The sequence below is a fragment of the Sceloporus occidentalis genome, unplaced genomic scaffold, assembly GCF_023333645.1.
Source record: "Sceloporus occidentalis isolate IW3139 unplaced genomic scaffold, rSceOcc1.0.p SCAF_1, whole genome shotgun sequence".
Classification (NCBI taxonomy): domain Eukaryota; kingdom Metazoa; phylum Chordata; class Lepidosauria; order Squamata; family Phrynosomatidae; genus Sceloporus; species Sceloporus occidentalis.
The window spans coordinates 306,030,593-306,056,179 of record NW_028316981.1 but is presented as its reverse complement, the minus strand read 5'-3'; the positions used below and the strand labels follow the sequence as shown (position 1 = coordinate 306,056,179).

The 25,587-nt window shown below is 43.5% G+C and overlaps 1 protein-coding gene across 2 annotated transcripts in view; it reads right to left on the bottom strand.

The window, feature by feature from the left end:
• Positions 1-9,935: 9,935 nt before the first annotated feature.
• The window catches only part of ACAA2 (acetyl-CoA acyltransferase 2), a 28,965-nt gene continuing 13,313 nt past the window's right edge, over positions 9,936-25,587 (bottom strand). The window contains exons 5-10 of one of the 2 annotated variants that reach the window (XM_089497457.1): positions 24,379-24,526; positions 22,164-22,339; positions 14,325-14,454; positions 12,916-12,986; positions 12,097-12,251; positions 9,936-10,236 (exon numbers count right to left, since the gene is read on the bottom strand). In XM_089497457.1, the coding sequence (XP_089353583.1) occupies positions 10,152-10,236; positions 12,097-12,251; positions 12,916-12,986; positions 14,325-14,454; positions 22,164-22,339; positions 24,379-24,526 (765 nt within the window). In that variant the 3' untranslated portion in view covers positions 9,936-10,151. The remainder of the gene's footprint in view (positions 10,237-12,096; positions 12,252-12,915; positions 12,987-14,324; positions 14,455-22,163; positions 22,340-24,378; positions 24,527-25,587) is intronic. The other variant, XM_089497463.1, reaches the window with a different exon arrangement.

Sequence of the window (25,587 nt, the reverse complement as noted above, 5' to 3'; positions counted from 1 at the left end):
CTTCATGTCTACTTTCTTTGTTGCTCAGTTCTCACACCTGTACTTTCTGTCTTTGGTATCTACTGATACATCCTTTAACTTGAGGATCTTATCTTAATTCCTTCATAGCTGTCCTTCCAAGACTCAAGAGTTTATCACATGGGGGAAATCCTGTGCAGAAACGGGGGTTTAAATCAGAAAGTGTTAAAGTGGTATCTACCCAAACAGAAAGAAGACAGAAAGTAGACAAAAGCCACTTCTTTTTACTTTTGGAAAATCCTGAAAATCAACCCACTTTTGTGAGTTTTTTTCCAGCTATTAAATCCTGTTTTTGCACAGGATGTCCCCTGTGTGATAAACTCCTTAGTCTTCTTCTGGTTTCTTAATTACAGTCTCCATTTTTACTAATGTCTGAGCCTAAGTCATTTCTGACTAATGGTGACTTGGCATTTTAAACCCTGGCCTGCAGAGTTGAATTAGCCTGAAAAATAACACGATTAGCAAAACAGTCTTCACTCCTCCTCCAGTAAATACAGCTATGAAAACCCGCCACTTCCTGACACAATTGGATAGTCTGGAATATGTAGAAGACAGATTGTAATAGAAAAATTGCTACATGATTGTCATCAGAAGCCTGTTTTTCAGTGCTCTTACAAAAAAGTATTCCACTGGTAATATTCTAACCCTGTCAGGCTACCATTTAGATTCTCAGGAGAGAGGGCGGTGCACTCTGTACATGCTCTAAGTATCGTTCCTTGAATGTGGATGCATCACACAGTGGTTATTTGTAGCTTAGATTGGACCTCTAAATACAATAGAAACTAAGCAAAAGTTAACCCCCCTCAAACAAAGGTCACTCTCTCTCTCTCTCTCTCTCTTTGTGTGTGTGTGTGTGTCCAGGCTAAAGCTAATCTCACATTCTACATTGCTCACTGGACCACCACAACAACAGCCATAACAACAAAAAGGATTTTTAAGATGCAGCTGAGGGAGTGGATGGATGGGTGCATGCTATGTAATGTGGAATCAAAACTATATTTTTGTACACAGAAGGATTGTGTTGCACCTTTGAGACAGGTGGCTCCATTTGCAGAATGGGTTTTGTGTAACTCTGTTGAATAAAGGTAACAGTACTGGCCCTGGTATTTTCTTCGGTGATACAAATGGATGAATTTATATACCTTGAAGGGATATGTACCCAGAAACAGGTTTTTGTAAAATCAGCTACTGATTCGGTGGTGGCAGGTTTGTGAGATCCCTCCTGGCTATGCATTACACTTTGTAAACCACTTAGGGAATGCTTACTTGCACTGATAAGTGGTATAGAAATGTACTTGCTATTGCTATTAGTGCAGAGTACTACTTCCTTGCAGGTGGTTTCAGTTTGGTTTTGACAGTCCTCACCATCTATGCCAACAGTGCCCACCATCACCCATCAGATTGCACAGTGGTTACATGACTGGGGTTTATGAGACTTACAGTCCAAAAATTTGGGAGGGCTCTTGGGTCTTAGGAGTCTTAGGCAGTCTTAGGAGCCTAAGACAGAAGTCTCTGGAGTGATGTGAGCTAAAAAAGGCTGTTACAGAGTGTTTTTGTTCTTGAATGGAAAAATGCCCTAAAATTTGTTGTCTAGCATCTGGGTGATGGTGTATGCTTCTCAAATTATTATCTCTCTCCTTAATCTCTTTTAATCTCCATTGTCTGGAGAGGGTTTTTTCCCCTAGGTCATCTGCCTCTTTCAAACATGTAAAAGGGACTGGTAGGCTCCCTTCCCAAGCTGTGACAATATTATACAAAGCAGAAGAAACATTGGAATTGGAACAGCCCTTTAAAGAATATATATATATAAAATTTCAGTAAGAAAGAATTGCTTGTGGAGATTTCTGATGGTTTATCAGGGGCAAATAAATGAGAGAGAGAGAAAGAGAAAGAGAGTGAGAGTGAGAGAGAGAGAGAGAGAGAGAGAGACTGTGATACAGCTGGCAAAGCTGCTGAACAAAGCTGTTCTGAAGATCCAGACAAAATAGGTGGGATGATAAAAACTGTGTCAAATTGACACTAATGAAATGCTTGTTTGGATTCAGTGAGGTAGAAACAAGTGTCTTAGAAGAAGTTTAGCTGTGGAAAATTACCAGTTCATTTTCTATAAAGGTTGCTCTTAATAGACCTGGACGGTTGGGGGAAAGATTCTTTTCCAACTTCTTTAATAATCCCTGTTCTAAATAATTACTGACCAGCTGCTACCCGCAGAGGCAAATCCTTACCCAAATATCCTAGTTAGTCTAACCTGGGGAAGATCTGAGCAATTTATACCAGGGAATCCTCTCTCCAACCCAGTGATAGAAAAAAAGGTAAAATGAAGACATTGTGGAGTTATTTTCTCAAAGTTGAGAAACACAGAACATGCCAGAATACTTGTGCAACTCCAAAGAATACAAGGAGGTGCTTTTATAACCACACACAATCTTGCAGACAGAGAAACCTGTGATGTGTCACCTCCCCAATATTTTTAAAGTGAGAAATCTCCTTTGAAAACTATGCCACCCAGTGTCCAGATTAAACAAAAAATTGCACAAAAGGGAAAACTGAGGGGGTCATTCACCTGCTGTTGTTTTTAGTGCAACTATGCAAATAACTTCACTCATGCATTCCAGATTTGTTGTTCACACTATGGAACCACATCTATACACATCTCTGCAAGTTTGGTTGCTCACACTTATCAGCACCTAAATAAAGATGGAGTGGATGATGCAAATGTATTCGAAACACATTCAAGGCATGCAGAGTTTTACCCCAGGTCTATTCACATCAGTTATTCATGTGGCTGTGAAAGTGAATCTTTTAGAAAAACTGGGGGGGGGACCCTGATATCACGTATCTTGCATTACATGGTTTTTTTGGCAGCCCCCCAAAAAACTTAATTGGATGCATTCAAAATGCATGTGAACAACAAAGATTCAACCCAGATTCTGCCTGGATTATTTTCATCATTTGAATAAACTTTCTGAAAGCAATAATCTCACACACAGAAAGACAGAATAGGAGTTAATAAGATCATTATAATTTAGCTAGCTTCATGTTACCCGTGTAAAATATTTGGCTGGCATCCTATTAGTAACATATGAGCCAAAATAAAGCTGCTTCGGGTCACTTTGGAAGTGTGTTGTTTAAATGACACATGCATTCTAAGAGGCTGGAAACCACACAAAAGCCATACTCCAGTTCTAAAAATTGAAGCGCAGCTTTGGCGCAGCTTCTTGCCTCTGAAGATGCATGTATCATTTAAACAGCATACCTCTAAAGTGACCCGAAGCAGCTTTATTTTGGCCTGTCTGTTCAGGCCCATACGTAACTGAAAGTTATGTGTATTGAAACTTTTTGGACCATGTGGAAGGAGGAAGTCACTAATGCAAGGACCAATCCAATCCCTTGGGCCCACCTTCCTCCTTCAGTGCCTTTCCACTCTATGACAATTTAATGGCAGTTAGAAAGCGGTGGATACAAAACAACAAATCCCAGGTCCTCTGGCATTGTCTCCCATCATGTCCTCATCATATGAACACGATTTGGATCTCCTCTTTCATTATCTCATTCGTCTATTTATCTGAATGTTCTCTCTTTAATTTTAACCAAAGTGCAAAGGGATCTTGTAGCACCTTTGAGACTAAGTGAATGAAAGAAGGTGGTAGCATAAGCTTTCGTAGACTTCAGTCCTCTTGCTTGGATGCATGTTATTTATGCAAGAAAGGGTTACTTTTTCAGTGGCAGCCTAATTGTTTCTATGCAGCATAGAAAAAGGGGCTGCAGAGGAGTGTATGTGGATATTAAATTCAAGAAACTTGATCTCCATTGGTTTGTTGGCCATTTTGTGAGAGAACGTGAGCTTTTGCATCATCACAAGAGATGCTCAGTAGTAATCTCCAAGCTCTGTTGAACTCAAACTTGCTATCAGCCCTTAACTATTATTTTTCTGCCTGCTTCATGGTGTAAACAATTGTATAATTTCAATCATGTATTCCCAAAGACTAAAATATATTACTGGCAGTGGGGCAGGCTAGATAGCAAGGCATCAGGGCATGGGATAAGCCACCAGTTGACTATTCACTAGTCTCAAAGCACAGTACCAAAGTGTGCCCAAGATGCAAAATTTTGCATTGCCATCTACTGGTTGCAAGTTGAAAGTGGTCACAGCATCTAGGGAACATATTCAGGGATAGCTGTGTTGGTCATGCAGCAAAAATACAACAAAATCCAATTTCCACAAAACAGTGATACTATTATTGGCAAATCAAAATGCAGAAAACACACCATACAAGCTCCCAAAGCTTTACTGGCTTCTTCATTAGGCAAAGATGTATAAAATCATACAGAGAAGATAAGTGACAATGGTAGAGTCAAAGGCTTACATTTCATCTCAGATGTTATTTCTTCAGTCAGTTAAGATGGTCTAGACTCAGAATCACACTAGGGAAAGCAGTGCAGGCATAGGCCATTCCCCTTCTTAGGCATGTGAGGACTAGGGACAAAGGGTTATAAAAGACAGGTAATAAAATTTCAACTCCTCTAGCAACAGAAAAGTAACTTCCCAGGTTGCCCCTCTCTTGTGCAAAGCCAGGTAGAGTACACCGAACATATAGGGAGGCTCCTTTACATGAAACCTTGGGAGGCTGACAAGGGCTGAGTTAAAATTTTCAGATATATTAGGAAGGCTGCAATCCTGTATGGTTAAACATAGCATAGTAGTTCTGCAAGCAATCCTACGCTTGTTGTGTGCCTTCAAGTTGTTTCTGACTTATAGTGACACTATCACAGGGTTTTATTTGCAGAATTTGTGTAGAGGGGGTTTGCCACTGAGGCTAAAAGAGTATGACTTGTCCAGGTTCATCCAGTGGGTTTCTATGGCTGAGCTGACACTAGGCTGAGCCATATAGCCTCCACCCTGAGCTTGCTGTAGTGCCTCTGAAGATCTTCCCACATGGCCATTCAATATCTCACGAGGAATGGCCAGGATTGGAAAACCATCTGGCTATGTCCCTATAGCCAGATGCAAAGTGATGACATCCTACGCTGATGTCCATTGGGGCCCTCCAAAGGTCTCAGCAGCTGATACCATCATTCTGCATCTGACTAGACATAGCTAGAAGTTCTTCCAATTTTGCCCACTCCCATGAGACACAGAATTGGCATGTCATGTGTGTGTGTGTGGCTTCAGAGGCTGTACAACTGGCATGGCATGGAAGGAGGAAAGGAACGCCAGCCACAACAGCACCCCAAAAAGGACATATGCAGGCCAAGGAAAACTTACACATCCATAAGGCACTAACAGGATACTAGCTTATATGTGAAGCAGGTTGCCCACCATATGACATGACAGAAGAAACATAAATGAGAATACCTGGTGTCTCAAGCAAATGAATATGTCACACGAATAAGTAGATCCTCCATATACAGTGGCTGGGATTTGAGTGAAAATAAAAATATCTTCCTGACCCTAAACATGTCAGAATTTGAATTGTACCAAAGTATATTCAGAGGTGCGTAACCCCCCAATAAAATTAGATTAGATTGAGTCCAATTTTGATCAGTATTTTTTTGGCAGTCTGATGCCTCGTGTAAATAGGAAAAGGAAAATGTTTTGTATGGAGGGTGTGTGTGTGGAATATTAATTTCCAAAAGAAGAGATCAAATAAGCACAGGTTGAGTATCTATCTGGAATACTGAGGTCAGAAATACTCCAAAATCCAAACTTGACTGCATGGATGGCTAAAATAGTGATACCTACAGCTTCTGATAATTCAGTGTACACAAATTTTGTTTCATGAACAAAATTATTAAAAAATATTTTGTATAAAATTACTTTCAGGCTATGTATATAATGTGTATATGAAACATAAACAAATGTCATGGTTCGGCTTGGGTCCCATCTCTGAGATATCTCAGTTTGTATATGCAAATATTCCAAAATCTGAAAAAATCTGAAATCCAAAACACTATTAGTTCTGGACATTTCAGATTACCATCTGGTGGCTAAATATCACTTTTTAAATTTTATTATTACACTCTATGACCAGCATAAAACAATATAAAACAGTACAATATTATACAATACCCAATAGAAAAAACAATGCAAACGGTACAATGCAAATACAATAGGAATACAGCTTGGAGACTATAAACAGGCTATAAACCTTGACAGGGAGTCAGCACAAGGTTTACCTGATATTGTTCATAAGATTGATGCTATAAGACAATGAGGCGGGGGGGCGGGGAAGCAGCATGTTAGGAGGGGTAAAATTATACTTCAGATTTACTCAATTTTATCAATAGATCAAAGCCTAGGTAAATTCAAGTAACTATGGCCTGAGACAGATGGGCCGAAAGGGACGTTGTGGCGGCGATACTTGGGTTCCAGACCGCGCAGCAACCGCATGGTCCAGAACCCTAGTATATAATGGCGGCGGTCTGGTGGTGGTGTCCTGTCGGCATGGCCACTGCCATTTTAACGTAATGGACGTATAGCATCCGCACATTGCAGTGTGTCTGTTAAGTCATGAGTATGCCATTGGCGCACCTGCAATGCAACCTGGGTGTCGGTAAAAGAACCTGGAAAAACCAGGTTCCTTTAACTCCGGAGGGACATTGTGTGGTCTAGCGGCTGCGGCGTCCCTCTGGAGCCAAAATGGACGCCTGCAGACCGGCGCTCTTGGGTAGTCTGCACCGGGCCATAATATAGAGTGAAATACCTTCAAATACTAGATAAGATCGATAGAATAAAGAATTTAAATTTAGACACCATTTTTTGTCTACAAGCTATTGCAGCAACGCAAAAACTTGCCACCTTGGTTGTAATCCCTGTCTGCTGGCCGGCCAGAAGGTAATCAATGTAATATATCAGGTTTATCTGGTATTTTTTGTAAAACTGGTGCTATAAAACAAGACTGCAGATGCTGGTAAAAGGTGCAATACAAAACATGCCGCACTGTTTCTACCTCCCCAGACCCACAAGTTCACAGAATGATTTGTTATTATATATTCTTGCAAGTAAGGCAGATGGACGTACATTAAATTTGGCCAGGGTAAAGGCTTTCCTATATTTCCTAATTTGTTAGATTGTTCAAATATGCAGCAAGGACAAAGCCTCTCCCACTGTCTTTAAAAGTTGAGTGTAAAAAGGCTGCACTTATATGATTCTGTAGTTCGATGTCCTGTATGCGCTGGCTAATGTTCTCTTTGGCTTTTGCATACCCCACGGCTAGAATAACACTCTGAGAAGCAACATTGTTAAAAGGCTATTACTAGTAGATACTTTTTGGACTAGAGAGCCATGTTAAGCATCCCTCTCTGGCACAACATTGATTGATCCAACTCCTAATTAGCAGCAAACTCTTATACTTAAAAAATAAGAGCCTCATGTTCTGCGTGTAAAATACTTAGTGGGCAGAATCATTTAGTTAGTGCAGGAGGGGAAGAAAGGACATTACTCTCAATGAAAATTTTGCCCCCCCCCCCCCCCATGAAATTTTCCTTCAGTTCCCAAATTTCTACCATTGCAGTGATGGATTGAAAATTGTTCCTACCTAGAACTCTTATATTTGTAGTGTTTGCATTCCCCTTGGTAAACTTCTCTACTCCTTTTCTTTGGATGTCAAAACTGCAGTTTAAATGTTCAACTAAGGTTTTAAGTTCCTATGATGCTAGACATTTGGAGGACAATGCCTTCACTTTGCTCCCCCCATAGCTATACCCCTATTCAAGCCATAGGTTGTGGGAACAGGGCAAGATCTGTTCAGGAACACAGCTACATCTGAAGCGTTGCCAGGCTTGCACTGACCAAAACAGAAAGTGTGTAGGAGTGAGTCATTTTTCTTCCCTCTCATCCTGCATCCCTTGTACTTGCTGGTGTGCCTTTTTGGTTCCAATGTGAGGGGGAGGGGAATGTGCCACCTCCAAGGTTGGCATATTTTTCACTCTGATATAAAAGCTTGGTATATTTAAGAACCTCTCTGATAAACCCACAAATGCTAGACAGTCTCCCTTGTTTGTACCACATCTAGAGGTAAACTACAAAGGAACTGAGAATAATAATAATAATAATAATAATAATAATATAGTTTATTTGTAACCCGCTTTTCCAAAATTTGATCAAAGCAGCGAACAGTTATGTATAAGAACATTCCAATAAAATCAATTAAAAACAGCATTAAAAACAGCATAATAATAACAACAACAAAAGGGCCAGATAGAAGGGGAAGTCGATATATACATTCCAGGGTCATCACTGAAAAGGGGTAAGAGGAAAAGATTTTTCACGGTGGGAAAGCTTGGGAGAAAAAATACGTCTTCAGATTCTTTTAAAAAGAGCTAAGGATGTGGTGGAGCGGAGCTCATCTGGGAGACTATTCCAAGATCTAGGGGCCACGATAGAGAATGCCCTCTGTGAGGTCCTCGCATAGCGTGTCGCTGGGACCTCCAACAATTTCTTCCCTGCTGATCTGAGTGTGCGGGGCGGATTATATGGGGAGAGGCGGTCCTCCAAGTACCCTGGGCCCAAGCCATTTAGAGCTTTATAGGTCATTACCAACACCTTGTACTGAGCCCGGAAGCGAATAGGCAGCCAATGAAGATCTTTCAAGATGGGTGTTATATGGTCAGACCTGGAACAACCGGCGACCAGTCTCGCTGCCATATTCTGCACTAACTGTAGCTTCCGGGTTTGGTACAAGGGTTGTCCCATGTAGAGCGCATTGCAGAAATCCAATCGAGAAGTTACCAGAGCATGTACTACAGTTTCAAGGTCTCTCTGGTCCAGATAGGGACGCAGCTGGCGTATCAGCCGAAGTTGATAACAAGCGCTCCTGACCGTCGCATCCACCTGAGATGTTAGCTGGAGTGACGAGTCCAGGAGCACTCCCAAGCTGTGAACCGAGTCCTTCAAGGGGAGCGTGACCCCATTCAGGACCGGGTGGCAAATCTCACCACCCAGACCCGGGGAACCTATCACCAGTACTTCCGTTTTCTCTGGATTCACACTGAGTTTGTTTCCCCTCATCCAGCCCATTACCGACTCCAAGCAGGCATTTAGAGGAGAGATGCCATCCCTAGTTACTGCATCAGTCGGGGACACAGAGAAACCTGAAGCCCAGCACCAGCCTGAACCCTATCTTGTGCTTCAGCAACATAAAAAATATTGAATAAATATCAGAGGACTATTGTTGCTAAGGAATTAGTTTGATGGCTCTGATATTCACAATATGGTATGGATCCTCTGCTCACATCCCATCATGTGCAGACCTTCTTCTCCATCTTTGGAAGAGGAGGTCCACAGTATCATATAGCTCCTTGATTGTCCTCTCTGAACCCATATAATTGCACATGTAAATGTTCAGTCTCAATGGAATTCAAAACAAGACTGAAATTCTTTGGTTTAATTCAATATCATTTTATTTCTTCTACAGAGAGGCACACTGGCTTTGTCACATTTTTCCTTTTAGATCTTCATACAAAATTTATTGTGCGGAGACATGCAAAATCCATTTAATAAAAACATGCATTTTCTGGCAATGCAAAATTCCTCTTGAAGGTACATTTTACAGAAAAAAAGTAATCAAAAATACCCAACAGCTTGGAAGACAATGTTGATAAAGTATCAACAGATAAGATACATCCTTGCTATAAGGCTCACTTGGCATCTTCAGAGATTAAAATTTAACCAGCAAGAGGTAGTAGATCAATGATTATTATGGCTGGATTCACACAAATTAGAGATTACATAGGCCTGTTACAGACAGGCCAAAATAAAGCTGCTTCGAGTCACTTTGGAGGTATGGTATTTCAATGATGCATGCGTCCTAAGAGTCCAAAACCCACACCAAAGCCATGCTCCAGTCCTAAGGGCTGGAGTGCAGCTTTGGTGTGGATTTTGGACTCTTAGGACTCATGCATCATTGAAATACCATACCTCCAAAGTGACTCGAAGCAGCTTTATTTTGGCCTGTCTGTAACAGGCCTTAGTTACTGTATTTTTTAAATAAGTTTTTGCACTCTTTTTTTCCCTTTTCCAGATAATTAATACTGGATAATTTCTGAACTTGCACACTTCTAAATCTTTATTGTCATTATGTTAACAACTGGTGAGATTTCTGGGTTAAACTGTGAAGAACCTAGATTGTCTTTTAGGCTGTATTCTGAATTACGACAGCTATACCTTGGCCACCTCCAATGCAAGCAGAACCAACTGCATATTTACCTCCACGACGCCTAAAAGAAACAAGAGAGAGAACCTTTTTTAAAAAAGATTTCTTGACACCATAGCAATGCCTCCCAGAGTTAATTTGTTCGGTCTCCTGAAGAATCTGGGCCCAATTATTTTGTTATACAATAGTAATAATAATATAGTTTATTTATACCTCCCACCTTTCCCATGGAGCGAGGCGGGATTACAACCTTAAAAGACAGTACAATTTACAATCAATACAACAATAAAATACTAACACTGAATTTACCAAGAATTCCTATTAGTTGTCTACAAATTATAATTCGTCCATTAGCCAACAATCAAGGTCAAGGAAGAGCAGTCGTCATAACCTTTTTATATGGAATTCAGTGGATAAGCCCACCGGAAGAGATCCATTTTGAGTGCCTTCTTAAAGGCCTCTAAGGTAGTAAGGAGATGGATCTCTTCCAGTAGGTCATTCCATAATCTTGGGGCTGCGGCAGTGAATGCCTTGTATGAAGTTGTCATTAACCTGGTATTATAATATTCTAGTAAGAACTTCCCAGATGTTCTGAGTGTGGGGCGGATTATGTAGGGAGAAGTGCTCCCGCAAGTAACTCGGGCCCAAGCCATGTAGGGCTTTAAAGGTAATAACCAACACCTTGTATTGCACCCGGAAGCTAATTGGCAGCCAGTGAAGAGATTTCAGTATTGGTGTTATATGGTCAAACCTAGAGGTTCCGGTGACCAATCTGGCTGCTGCATTTTGAACCAATTGAAGCTTCCGAATTTGGTACAAGGGTAGCCCCAAGTAGAGTGCATTGCAGAAATCTAACTGAGAGATTACCAGTGCAAGTACTACTGCTTCAAGGTCCTTTCGGTCCAGGTAGGGACGCAGTTGGCGTATCAACCGAAGCTGATATTTAATATCAACTTGCTTTGAGTCCCAGGTTTGGAGAAAAAGTGGGGTATAAATAGATGATGAAAATGATAACAATAATAATAATATACAATTTTATTAGAGAATAGAATGAACATTATTTATCTCAGTTTCACAGGCTACTTGGTGTTACTGACTGGAGTTCTGATCAGTGATTTAGATTCAACCCAGGAACATAGGAATCAGCGAGCTGTTGTTGGATAAGGTGGCACTGTCACTTTCAAATAACTAGAACCACAGCGGTTTACTGTTGTTGTTGTTATTACTCTCTCAAGGAACTCAAATATATGAATGACAAAGTCAAAGAACTCCCAGTTATACCCAATTACAGCTTCATGATGTTGCTGAACATAGCTAAGCAGCCTCACATGCTTGCTGGAGAAAAGGAACACAACCAGTGATCACCTGGACTTTCTTGTGACTCAGTGGATCTATGCCAAGCTTCAATAAGCAAGCTGCATTTTGTTTTTATATTGCTTGCCCTCTCCACAGCTCAAGGTGACACATATAGTTCTGAGATACACTCCCATCCAAGCACCGAGCAGAAGCAGCCCTGGTTAGCTGCAGAAATAACTTTCAGCTCCTCACATAAGTTCAAAAGGAAGGCCTTGTAAAGGGATTAGTCAACACATTCAGATGCCCATCACAAAATCAAAATGGTATGTTTCCATACCTAAATTGACTTCAAAGTGATATGTTTCCTGGACTGACCTTCTAATAGAAACTGACATATACCTAGCCAGACATTCACTTAGCCCACAGCTGTCTATATTGACTAGTAGCTGGTCTCCAAGGTTTCAAGCCACTGGTCATCTGCTACTATATCATTCTGAAATGGAGATAGCTGGGACATTCTGCATGCCCCTGAGTTATGGCATTTCTAAAACATATATTCCACAATACTGAAACCAAGAACAACAAAATTTAGAAGGGATTCATAGAGTTCCTTCAGCTATTCACACACCTTAGTTCATGAACTAGATGAGCTGTGATTCTTGAACCTGATGCCCCCAGTGGGTGACCCAAGGCAATGGCTCCGCCATTGACATTTGTTTTTTCTGGGTCCAAACCCAAAACTTTCTCCACGGCCAAGTACTGTGGAGCAAAAGCCTCATTGACCTTGAAAAAAAATAAAGAGAAAGAAAAGTTGGAAACAAATGAGGTAGGACTGCTAGAATACATTATATTAGGAGGTATCCTTGGAAACAGTTCTCATGGCCTAAGACTGCCATCAAGTGCAGCCTGGCATGGGGAGAGTATAAAAAACCACTGGTTAAAACTATACACTGAACAATCCAGTTAATTAACATATGACTTTGTGGAACTGATAAAATGCTGTTGGCGTTTTCAAAATATATACTATTTTTTTTACTATTTTATACTTAAAAAAATGTGATGTCATATCACATTTGACTGTACTGGGAACACAGGTTTGGTCCAGAAGGGAAATAGTCTCCGTCCCCTCTATGGCTGCCCACCTGTGTACTAAATATGTAGAAAACAAATTTAGTAGCAAAGCAGCAAACAAAATAACAGTATCACCCAGGAACTGAAGAGAGCCAACAAAATGATATCCAACAGTCAAAACCATCCTCATCAAAGAGATTTTTTCCAAAGATGGCAAAATGCTTATAGGGAGAGTTCTCCTGAGATGATGGGTTCAAAAAAACACCAAAAGTAACATTACACTGAACTGTAGCACACCTGGTCATATTGTTCACTATTTTGAGTGACAAATAAGGCTATAGTTTGTATATTTTGCTTTCTACAAGGTTGTCCTTACCTCAACCAAATCCATGTCTTTCAGAGAAAGGCCGGCTTTCTTCAGAGCTTCTGTGATGGCAGGCACTGGGCCTATGTTAAAACACACACAGGCACGCAACCAATTAAAAGAGGAATATTTTACAGTGCCTCCTATACAGATGAGCAATACACAACCTGCATTCAACACAGATTTCTCTCCTTAACTCCCAGCTTTTCCCTTCTGAAAGGAGTGCTCTTGACATCCTTCTGTCCCATCTAGAGCTGCTCCTAGAGAGGCTGCTTAGAATCTCTTTCTCCAAAAACCTCTTTTAAGAAGACCTTGGTTGCTAAAGCCTAGAATCTGAAAGCACAGGCACCATGCCCAATGTAAAAATATCTGCCCCAAGGGGGAAAAAAGCCTAAATGTTGAGATTGTGCACACATGTACTTTGCTATGTATACATGCCCCTCAGCGAATACACATACATTGCATTGACTGCGTGGAATGATGAAGCTGAGAGATTGCAAAGGAAAGAACAGAGAGGATATCACTAGCTGGCCACATTTGGCAGAACTTAGATATCTTCCCTCAGGCAAACAACTCTGATACAGTAGAGGGATATCTTTTTAATTTAAGAACAATATTTCTATATATTGCAAACACCATGTGGAAAAGGGTGCCATGACTACACTGGGCAGTGCCTGTGATGTCTTCATCAGCAAATGACAAATTCATGAGTTTGATACCTTGTACCCTTTAAACTCTTCATTTTAACTGTTATTTTAGAGGACAAGAATTTTATTTTCATCAGAGCATGGTTATTCATGTAGCCACATTAAAGACACCAAAACCGGTAAGGCACAGCAATGTCCTGTCAATTCATTCAATTTTCTCCTGGTTCTTATTTTGCTTAATTCTTTTGAATAATAATCCCTTTTTGAAGACAGTGCTGGGAACACCCCTCCCTGCCATATAAAAAGGAAAAAAATAATTAAGATGCAACTTTTAAGTCTCCCCTCTCTCTGTGGGATGGAATCCTATTGGTGTCCTATATACACATATGTTCCCTTATGTAAGCAGCTGGACAATTTTGTTCAATGTAAAATGTCTGCATTTGGTTCAAGGATGCTAAAGTCAAATTGGGCATGCTCTGACATTGTGCATGGGTATGTACTGAGCACTGCACAGAGATGTACATGTGCATTTAGTTGTGTACTCAGCTGCACATTTTGTGTTGTGCCTCAGTTGGGTGACATTGCCATCTAAGACAAGGGTTGTATAGCACTATTAATGCATAATTCTGCATGCAGAGATTTACATTGTGTGACTCCAATTTAGGATCTTGGCCATGGATTAGATTCATGCTAGTGACTGTAGCCTGGGACATTCTGTGATGTCCTGTACAGGTTGGGTGCAATTTAGTTGAAAATATTATTGCAGTAACTTACCAATGCCCATGATGTTGGGGTCACAACCAGCTGCGTGATAGGCCACTATTCTAGCCAAGGGAGTGAGACTGTGCTTTTTTACAGCATCTTCACTTGCTAAGATCAGTGCTCCAGCTCCATCACATACTCCCTAACAACCAAAACAGAACAGCCAGAAGCTTTGTAAGAAAACACTGACAGAGCATCCTTAGATGTAAAAAAATATCACAATGCTTTGCTGACTGAAGAGGGTAGCTTATGCTTTCAAGTGGCCCCCTGGGGTAGTAGCATCACCCTATGTTAAAGTGATCAGTGATGAAAAAATTATGTGACCCAGTTAAATCTGGATAGACTCATAGAATCATAGAGTTGGAAGAGACTGCAAGGGCCATCCAGTCCAACCCCCTGCCATGCAGGAAATCCAAATCAAAGCATCCCCGACAGATGGCCATCCAGCCTCTGTTTAAAGGTCTTCAAGGGGGGAGATTCCACCACACTCCGAGGGAGTGTGTTCCACTGTCGGACAGCCCTTGCTGTCAGGAAGTTCTTCCTAACGTTGAGGTGGAATCTCTTTTGCTGTAGCTTGCATCCATTGTCTGGAGTAGCAGAAAACAAGCTTGTTACCTCCTCAATATGACATCCCTTCAAATATTTAAACAGGGCTATCATATCACCTCTTAACCTTCTCTTCTCCAGGTGTAGCAAAGTAGAGGTACCTGGAGGGAGAGTTGGGGGAGGAGCGAGCGACCAGGTGGAGGAATTAAAGAGGAAGAGCCCAGAGGAGGGGCTGGAGGAGGAGAAGGAGGAGTCAAGGAGAGGTATAAGAGAGGAGGGAGAGGCGTGCCGCGGGAGAGGGAACAGACGCGGAAGAGGGGGACGCGGCGAGGCGGTCGAGTGGGGAAGGGAAAGAGTGACACATAGCCCCCAGAGGGCCGGCCGGCCCGTATCCCTTCAAACCAAGTCCACGCCAAGACCACCGGGGCCACACGAAGCTTGGCAGTTGCGGGACCCCCGTGAAGAAGGCGACTTCCCCTTTCCCGACGAGGAGGTATGGAGGAAGCGAGAGTCAGGAGGTCTAGGGAGTGAATGGTGGGACAGTAAAGGTGGTTACTGGGAACAGGGACCCCCACCACCGGAGAAGGAGAAGGCTGAAAGGGAGCCCCTCGAGAAGCACGCGGGCGGTCGTGTTACCGAACGGGGGACGCCGTGAGAAGAGGTCGAGGAGCAATCCCTATAGCGAAGCCAGAAAGGCCTGGGACACTGTTTCGTTGGGTTGGGTGTGGAGGTTTGTTACACAGTGTTAGAGTTATAAGTTGCCAATAAAGGCCACAGTTCTTGCAAACCCTGAAGTGGAAAGTTTGTTACGCACGTGTTCCCGTGGACTACATTTCCCAGCATGCAACCAGCCGCGCCGACCCCGCCCACATTGGTGGAGAATGCGGGCACCGCCCCTAGGGCGGGGCAGAGACCGGCCCAGGAGCAATTATTTGCTTGGTTTGCTGAACAACAGCAAGTGATGTTGCAACACGTGTCCGCCCAACAAACTCGTGTACTGGAGCAAGTCTGTGCCGCACAACAGAGTGCCCAGGCCCAGCTAGTAGCCCAGTTGACAAATTTATGGAAGTCGCCGAGGGGGACAGAGGGAGAAGAACGGGGCTTGACATGGACGGTGGGTTTGAATCCCCTCAAACTCATGAAAATGGGGCCGCAGGATGATGTTGAGGCCTTCCTTAATACCTTTGAGAGAGTAGCAGCGGCAGCCCAATGGCCCCAAGAACAGTGGGCCCTTATTTTGACCCCATGCTTGACGGGACCTGCACAAGAAGCGGTCGACACATTGGGACCCGAGGAGGCGCGGGACTACACGAAGGTCAAAGCAACGATTCTACAAACCCTCAACATCTCGGAGGAGACGTATAGGTTGAGGTTGAGAGACCTGCGTTGGAGACCGGGAATGCACCCCCGGACGTTGGGGCAGAAGATTCGAGCCAGTGGCCTGAGGTGGTTAAAGCCCACGGAATGCACCGCCTTCGAAGTAGCGGAGTTGGTGATGGTGGAGCAGTTTGTAGGGGGGCTGCCCCCGCAAGCACGTAACTGGGTGAGGTGCCACCGACCCCAGGATTTAGAGAAGGCCATTGCTTTAATGGAAGCTTTCACCGCGGCGGAAGAAAGCGAGGGAGGTCATCTGTGGAGGGGCCTGGAAGGAGTGCCCCTGAGAGGCGGAAAAAGCCTGGCGGGTGTTGGAAGAGCCAAGATGAGGGAGTTAGTGACGCAGGCCGTACAAGCGGAGGAAAGTAGTCCTCAGAAGGTGAAGGAGGGGACGAAGGCTACGGGAGACCCAGGGTCCGCGGAAAGTCACAAAAGGCCGGTGGTATGTTATACGTGCGGTGTGGAGGGACACATACGCCGGGACTGCCCCATGATGGAATGTTCGTGGGGAGACACCTGGGAGGCAGCGCAGGTAAGGGCCAAAAGTTTAAAGGGCAAGTTTGTGAAGATCAAAGTTAATGGTAAAGAAGTACTAGCCATGGTGGATTCTGGATGCAATCAGACGCTAGTGAGACAAGATCCCGGGGGGACCCCTTCCCACAAGGTTAATGTGAGATGCATTCATGGGGACCTAAAAGCCTATAATACGGTATGGGCCCTAGTAGAAGTAGAAGGGCAACGGAAAAGATTAAAGGTGGGCGTAGTTCCTTCCTTAAGGAGGGAGGCGTTATTGGGGAGGGACTGGCCCAACTGGCAGCGTCTCTTAAAGGAGGCGGAGGGTTTGGCCGGAGAAAGTACACAAAAGTGGGAGCTAGATATAGCCGGGGTGACTAGAGAGCAGGTGGTGGCTTGGCAACAAGATGATTCTAGTCTCCAGGAGGTGCTAAGGCAGGCGCAAGCCGGAGGGGGATTACAGAGGCCCCGATTCGAAATGAGGGGAGGATTGTTATACCGAATCCCTTTAGCAGGAGGACCAGGCAGCCCAGAGGAGCAGTTGGTGATTCCTAAAGCCTTGAGAGGAGGGGTGCTAAAGCTGGCTCACGAGATACCAATGGCGGGACATTTGGGGATAGACAAAACAGTGCAAAGGGTGACCCAGCGTTTCTATTGGCCTGGGGTCTTTGCGGAGGTGAAAGCGTTTTGTCAATCTTGTCCAGAGTGCCAGTTAGTTCAAGGAAAAGGACCTCCCGGGGGAAAGTTGATTCCTTTACCTATAATTGAGGAACCCTTCTCCAGAATAGCATTAGACATAGTGGGACCTATAGAGCGGGCGGCGGGAGGATATAAGTATCTGTTAGTGGTGGTGGACTGTGCTACGAGATACCCGGAGGCTTTCCCATTACGATCTATTCACGCTTCCCGAATAGCCCAAGAGTTAATTAAGCTCTTTTCCCGAGTAGGATTCCCTAGGGCAATTTTGACGGATCAAGGGACTAACTTCATGAGTCAAACGCTGGCCAGTATCTGGAAGATGTTAAGAGTTAGGCCCTTTAAAACCTCGGTTTACCACCCACAGGCCAATGGGATGGTCGAGAGATTTAATAGGACCTTAAAGACAATGCTGAGGAAATTCATTTCAGAGCATCCTAAGCAGTGGCCTCAATTAGTGGAACCATTATTATTTGCCTTTAGAGAGGTACCACAATCCTCCTTAGGGTTTTCGCCTTTTGAGTTGCTTTATGGAAGGAAGCCCAGGGGAATACTGGACATTGTGAAGGAGGGGTGGGAGGAGGAACAAACTCCTCACCAATCGGAACTCCAGTTCGTCTTACAGATGAGGCAGAGGTTGAAAGACATTGGGAAAGTGGCTACCGAGAATCCGGCCCGCGCCCAAGAGGAACAGAAGCGGGTATACGATAGTAAGGTAAAGGAAAGGGAACTACAGGTAGGACAGAGAGTACTGGTATTGTTACCCTCACAGAAGGCTAAATTGTTTGCACAGTGGCAGGGACCCTTTGAAGTTGTGAGAAGGGTGGGGCCGGTTGATTATGAGGTGCAATTAAACGCTGAACCCCCTAAAAAGCAAATCTTTCATATTAATCTCCTAAAGGCTTGGAAGGTACGAGAGGCCATGTGTGCTGAGGTGGCCTATGAGTCTGAGGAGGAAGAGTGGCTCATAGGACCTCAGACCGAGGAATTCTTGGAGGCAGGGGAAGTGGCTATCAGGTCCCCACTCACTGAACAACAACAGGAACAGGTGAGGGCTTTACAACAGCAATTTGGGGATGTGTTTAAGGGTAAACCTGGTTGTACGGAGGTAATACAACATGCCATCTACACCGACCCAAAAGTCATGGTGAGGTTACCCATTAGACCCTGGCCATGGAGGCTGCAAGAAGTAATTAATAAGGAGGTAGAGGCTATGTTAGCTTTGGGGGTAATTGAACCCTCCACCAGTCCCTGGAGAAGCCTGCCAGTTTTGGTCCCCAAACCGGATGGGTCGGTACGGTTTTGTGTTGACTTTAGACAGTTGAACAAGGTCTCTAAATTCGATGCTTATCCCATGCCCGGGGCCCTCAATTTATTGGAACGTTTAGGTCAGGCCCGATATCTGTCCTCCATAGATTTGACCAAAGGCTACTGGCAAATTAAATTACGGCCGGAAGATAAAGAGAAGACGGCCTTTGCTACTCCTAAGGGACTGTTTCAATTTACGAGAATGCCTTTTGGCCTGCACGGGGCCGCGGCTACTTTTCAGCGGTTGATGGATTGGGTCCTGAGAGACTTGTCTGACTGTGCGGCGGCATATATAGATGACATCATTATTTTCAGTGACTCTTGGGATGCTCATGTGGAGCATTTGCGAAGGGTGCTACAGGTGCTAAGGGAAGCAGGGCTAACCGTTAATCCAAAAAAATGTGCAGTAGCCTGTAAGGAGGTGAAATACTTGGGGCATCTGGTAGGACAGGGAAACGTGAAACCCCTGATTGATAAGGTGATAAAGGTACAGGATTGGGGGGTTCCCCAGACCAAGAATCAGGTGCGGCAGTTCTTGGGGCTAGTAGGGTATTATCGTAGATTTATACCCCATTTTGCCCATATAGCTTGCCCCTTAACAAATTTGACGAAAAAGGGGCAACCGCGAAGGGTTAGATGGGGACGGGAAGAACAAATGGCCTTGGATAAGTTAAAGGCCTATTTATATAGCTACCCCGTTTTAAGAACTCCAGATTTTTCCAAACCTTTTATTTTGCAAACTGACGCCTCGGAGGTGGGGTTAGGAGCGGTGCTTTCCCAGATATGGGAGGATGGGGAGCACCCTGTGTTATACCTCAGTAAAAAATTGAAGGAAGCAGAAAAGAAGTATGCGGCAATTGAACGGGAAGCCTTGGCAATTAAGTGGGCGGTTACAGAGCTTAGGTATTATTTGTGGGGGGCACCCTTTCTCTTAGTCACGGATCATGCGCCTCTCACCTGGTTAGCCTCTATGAAGGACACTAATGCGCGCATAACAAGATGGTATATGGCTCTACAACCATACGCGTTCTCAGTACAACATAGGCAAGGTCTGTTACATACTAATGCAGATTTTTTTCCCCGACAGGCCACCTGGACCGCTCCATCACCGCCAACTCTCTTAGCGGGGGGGTTATGTAGCAAACTAGAGGTACCTGGAGGGAGAGTTGGGGGAGGAGCGAGCGACCAGGTGGAGGAATTAAAGAGGAAGAGCCCAGAGGAGGGGCTGGAGGAGGAGAAGGAGGAGTCAAGGAGAGGTATAAGAGAGGAGGGAGAGGCGTGCCGCGGGAGAGGGAACAGACGCGGAAGAGGGGGACGCGGCGAGGCGGTCGAGTGGGGAAGGGAAAGAGTGACACATAGCCCCCAGAGGGCCGGCCGGCCCGTATCCCTTCAAACCAAGTCCACGCCAAGACCACCGGGGCCACACGAAGCTTGGCAGTTGCGGGACCCCCGTGAAGAAGGCGACTTCCCCTTTCCCGACGAGGAGGTATGGAGGAAGCGAGAGTCAGGAGGTCTAGGGAGTGAATGGTGGGACAGTAAAGGTGGTTACTGGGAACAGGGACCCCCACCACCGGAGAAGGAGAAGGCTGAAAGGGAGCCCCTCGAGAAGCACGCGGGCGGTCGTGTTACCGAACGGGGGACGCCGTGAGAAGAGGTCGAGGAGCAATCCCTATAGCGAAGCCAGAAAGGCCTGGGACACTGTTTCGTTGGGTTGGGTGTGGAGGTTTGTTACACAGTGTTAGAGTTATAAGTTGCCAATAAAGGCCACAGTTCTTGCAAACCCTGAAGTGGAAAGTTTGTTACGCACGTGTTCCCGTGGGCTACATTTCCCAGCATGCAACCAGCCGCGCCGACCCCGCCCACACCAGGCTAAACATCCCCAGCTCCCTAAGTCGTTCCTCGTAGGGCATGGTTCCAGACCCTTCACCATTTTAGTCGCTCTCCTTTGGACATGCTCCAGTTTCTCCACATTCTTTTTAAATTGTGGTGCCCAGAACTGGACACAATATTCCAAGTGGGGCCTGACCAGAGCAGAATACAGTGGCACTATTACTTCACTTGATCTAGACACTATACTTTTATTGATGCAGCCTAAAATTGCATTGGCCTTTTTAGCTGCCGCATCACACTGCTGACTCATGTTCAACTTGTGGTCTACTTGGACTCCCAGATCCCTTTCACATGTAGTTTCATTCAGCCAGGTGTCCCCCATCCTATATCTATGCATTTCATTTTCCCACCCTAAGTGCAGTACCTTTTGTTAGCTTTGGCCCAGCTTTCTAGTCTATTCAGGTCATCTTGAATTTTGATCCTGTCTTCTGAGGTATTAGCTACTCCCCTAGTTTGGTGTCATCTGCAAATTTCATAAGTATGCCCCCAATTTTGTCCTCCAAGTCATTGATAAAGATGTTGAATAGCACTGGGCCCAGGACAGAGCCCTGTGGGACCCCACTGGTCACTTCCCTCCAGGATGAAAAAGAGCCATTGTTGAGCACCCTTTGGCTTCGGTCAGTCAACCAATTACAAATCCATGTAACAGTTGCCTTGTCTAGCCCACATTTTATAAGCTTGTTTGCAAGAGTGTCATGGGGAACTCTGTCAAAGGCCTTACTGAAATCAAGATATACTATATCCACAGCTTTCCCTTCATCTAACAAGCTGTTAATTTTATCAAAAAAAGAGATCAGGTTCGTCTGGCATGACTTGTTTCTCTGAAACCCATGTTGACTTTTTGTGATTATGGCATTGCTTGCTAGATGTTCACAGACTCTCTGTTTTAATGATCTGCTCTAGAATCTTTCCTGGTATAGATGTCAGACTAACTGGACAATAATTGTTGGGATCCTCTTTTTTTCCCTTTTTCAAGATGGGAACAACGTTTGCCCTCCTCCAGTCTGCTGGGGCTTCTCCTGTTCTCCAGGAGTTCTCAAAGATTATTGTCAATGGCTCCGATATTACATTTGCCAGTTTTTAATACCCTTGGATGTGGATCATTCCTATTCATTCAGCCCTCAAAAGATCAGTGGATATGTGTTGCAACAAGCAAGTGTGCCATAAAGTGAAACTGGAAGAAAAGAAACCCCACCAGGTCTAGAATACCACAGAACCATATAAGTTGGAAGAGACCACAAAGGCTATCCAATTCAATTGCCAATTCCTCAAACCCCAAGATCTCCCCAGTGGGCTACCACCCCCCTTAGTCTTACACCACTTTAGGTACCAGAGCACCATCCATTAGAATCCTGAGATTTGTATCACTGTGAGGCAGCAGGACTCTCTGGCAGAGAAGGCTAAAGACCTTCTAAAGACCAGTCTGCAGGTGGCTGGAAAAAAAACCTTGGGGCAGCAGGCAGTATGTAGGTCCCACGATTCCCACTCTTGCTGTAAAATAAGATCTCAAACCACATGACTCACCGAAGCATTCCCAGCTGTGACAGTTCCATCCTTCTTGAAAACTAAAGGGAGCTTTGCCAGTTGTTCCATTGTCACGTCAGGTCGAGGATGCTCATCCTGCTCCATACTCTGTTTGCCTTTCTTAGTTTTCACTTCAATGGGTGCCATCTCAGCCTTAAAATATCCAGCGTCATGAGCTGTAAACATATGACGGTCAACACCAAAGTGTCACTAAAGAAGAGCTGAAAGTTACTATTAGCTGATTAATAACAGAAGCCCACATGCATAGGAATTGACCTCACAGTCTCTCCTCCCACCAACTGTCACAGTAGGTCTGTTTGCACAAATGTGTGGGACTGTCTCAGAAAATGTGTTGCTCTCTAGATGTTAGAATTCGAAGACATAGCCATGTTAGTCTGTAAAATCAATATGCAAAGTTGATCTTGTATCACCTTAGAGACTAAACAAAAGAAATAAGCTGGTAGTATGAGCTTTTGTAGACTTGAGTCAACTTCCTCTGGTTCTCTAGATGTTGTTGGATCTCAACACCCATCATTCCTAGTCAGCACAATCATTGCAAGGGATGATGGGAGTTGTGGTCTAACAATATCTGCAGGACCCCACAGTTCTCCTCTTTTAGAAGAGACTTCCCCACCCTAGGACAATCCAGATAATAATAATAATAATAATAATAATAATAATAATAATATGTTTTATTTATATACCGCTATTCCAAAGATCATAGCGGTGAACAGCAAGTAAGCTAATTAGCAAGTAAGCTAATTTGCCCCCAACAGTCTGGGTACTCATTTTTAGCGACCTCGGAAGGATGCAAGCCTGAGTCGAGCTTGGGCTCTTTTGCTGGTCTTGAACGCAACCTTCTGGTTTTGAGTGAATGGCTGCAGTACAGGCATTTAACCACTGCGCCACCAGGGCTCCATTCAGATGTGCTGATCTACAATTCTGAGACTGACTGAGGGATTCTGGGATTTGTAGTTTGAGACATCAGAGGAAAACCAGGCTGGGGCAGACTATGGGAGATGGTGGAGAGCAAGCAGAATAGCTGTAAATGTTGCCACAGGAATTATGTTTTAGCAAATGTACCAAAGATGGCAGCCATTTTGTTGCAAACCCAGATCTGAAGAAAAATGTTAAGGTGAGCTATAATTCTTGTAAGCACTGGAGGTTCTCCATTTTTTTTAAACCACAGCAGTTACAGAACATTTCCTAGCCTTTTATATTGCTGAAATGCAGAAAGTTTAAGTTAATGAAGAGTGGGGTTGGGGTGGCTGAAGGGGCTGTGAGCTCAGTTCAGTTCTGGTTTTTAAAATACACCCCTGGTTTCAAATTTTAAAAACTTCAGGTTCTAATTAGAACAAGGAAAGGTTATTTTTTTTTTTTTGGAGTATAATTGCTGAATTCTCCCAGTGGCCATACTAGCTGGTGAATTCTGGGAATTGTATTCCAAAAATGAACTTCTTGAATGCTCTGATTTGACTAAAAAACAAAGTAGATGCTAAACAAGTATCCTCTTGTTCTATGGCCCATTCACTTCAGCAAACTGCAGGAAGGAGCTCAGTTCCACTTCACTGTGTTTTTATGAAATCTGAAAAAGCTGGGCACCGAAATTGGTTAAGAATGCATGCAGCCTAAAATAATCAATATTTTAGGCAGCACCATGTTTTCATCCCCACTTGAGGGAGATTCCTATTCCCTTCCCCATCTTCATGGAAGAGCAAATTCATCATGCCAGACCCCACCTATAGCTTCACATGGTACCATTCAGATGATGGGTGGGCAACATATGTGCATCCCTCCAAATGCTGGACTGCATCTCCCATCACACTTGACTATGCTTGCTAGGACTGATGGCAGTTTCAATTCAACATGTTGCCCACTCCTGATTTTTAGACACAGGCTACATGTGCACTGCAGAAACAATCCAGTTTGACATCACTTTAACTGCCATGGTCCAGTGCTATGGAATTTTGGGAACTGTAGTTTGTAGTGGCACCTGAACTCTCTGACAGAGAAAGCTAAATGTCTCACAAAACTTCTATTTCCAAAATTCCATAGCACTGAGCCACATGGCAGTTGAAGTGGTGTCAAACTGGATTATTTCTCCAATGCAAATGCAGCCACAGATGCAACACCCATTCTGCCACTTGTGATAATTAGGCCTGTCTTTGAAAGAGATGGTACTCTTCTAAGTTTTTGATAGTTGCAATTTACTGACCAGCTTTCCACCTCTGCTGTGTCTTCTGTGCATAGCGGTCACAGTCCTCCCTTGTGATGCTATGTTTTGCAGCAAGATTTTCAGCTGTAATGCCCATAGGAGTCTTAATATGCAGATCTGTTAGTCCTGCCCACAGAGTGTCTTCCATCTTTAGGAGGAATTGAGAAGAAATAATTCAATTGGATGTCAGCAGAAACAATAACACTATATAATTCCAATGCAATGCAACAAACATTCCAACTTTTCAGGGAAGGATGGGATGGAATCCAAAAAGCAGCATATAGACACAACATATTTCTTCATTGTTAGTGCTAGGGTTCTCATAGCCCAACTTTTTGTGCATCCATCTTTAATTAATTAATTAATTAATTAATTAATCACAAAATATATATCTCACCCACACATGATCTCGGGGTGGCATATAAACAAGTTCAATTTAAAACTAATCAAACCCAATTAAAACAGTTAGAAGTAATTTAACAACTAAAACAATCTTAAAACATGTCAAAGAATTTAAACAATTTAAAATAAAACCATACAGCTATATAGATTTGGGCAAGATCTTTAGATCCTAAGAGTGGGGGTGTAAGAGTATATCCAGAGGGACAAGAGCACTGGGAGTTCTGTGCAGAGAAGCTGTTTAGCCATTTCTGCTGGGACTGCCCAGTAATTTCATGTTTATTTCTAATAAAAAACTGAAATTTCAGAATGGTGAATTCTATACTAGGGATTAGATTCTACACTTGTTCTATGCAATCATTGTGAAATAGCTTTTCTTAATATCCAAAAAGACTCTTTCCTCTTCTGTGGTGACAGACTTTTTATGGGTTGAGTCTCCCTTATCAAAAATGCTTGGGACCAAAAGTGTTTTAGATTTTTGATTTTTTAAAAATTATTATTTTTTTACTTTTGGAATATTCGATACACATAATGAGATATCTTGGAGATGGGATTCTAATCTAAAAATGAAATTCATTTATGTTTTGTATACCTTAGATACAAAGCCTGTGGAAAATGTTTTAAATAATATTTTAAATAATTTTGTGCATGAAACAAAGTTTTGCATCAGAAAGCAAAGATGTCACTATCTCAGGCACCAGGTGGACAACTTTGGATTTCAGAGTATTTTAGATTCTGGAATTCTAGCTAAGGGAGACTTAATCAGTATTTCCTATCAAAGCCAGATATGGATATGTATAAGGGTATAGT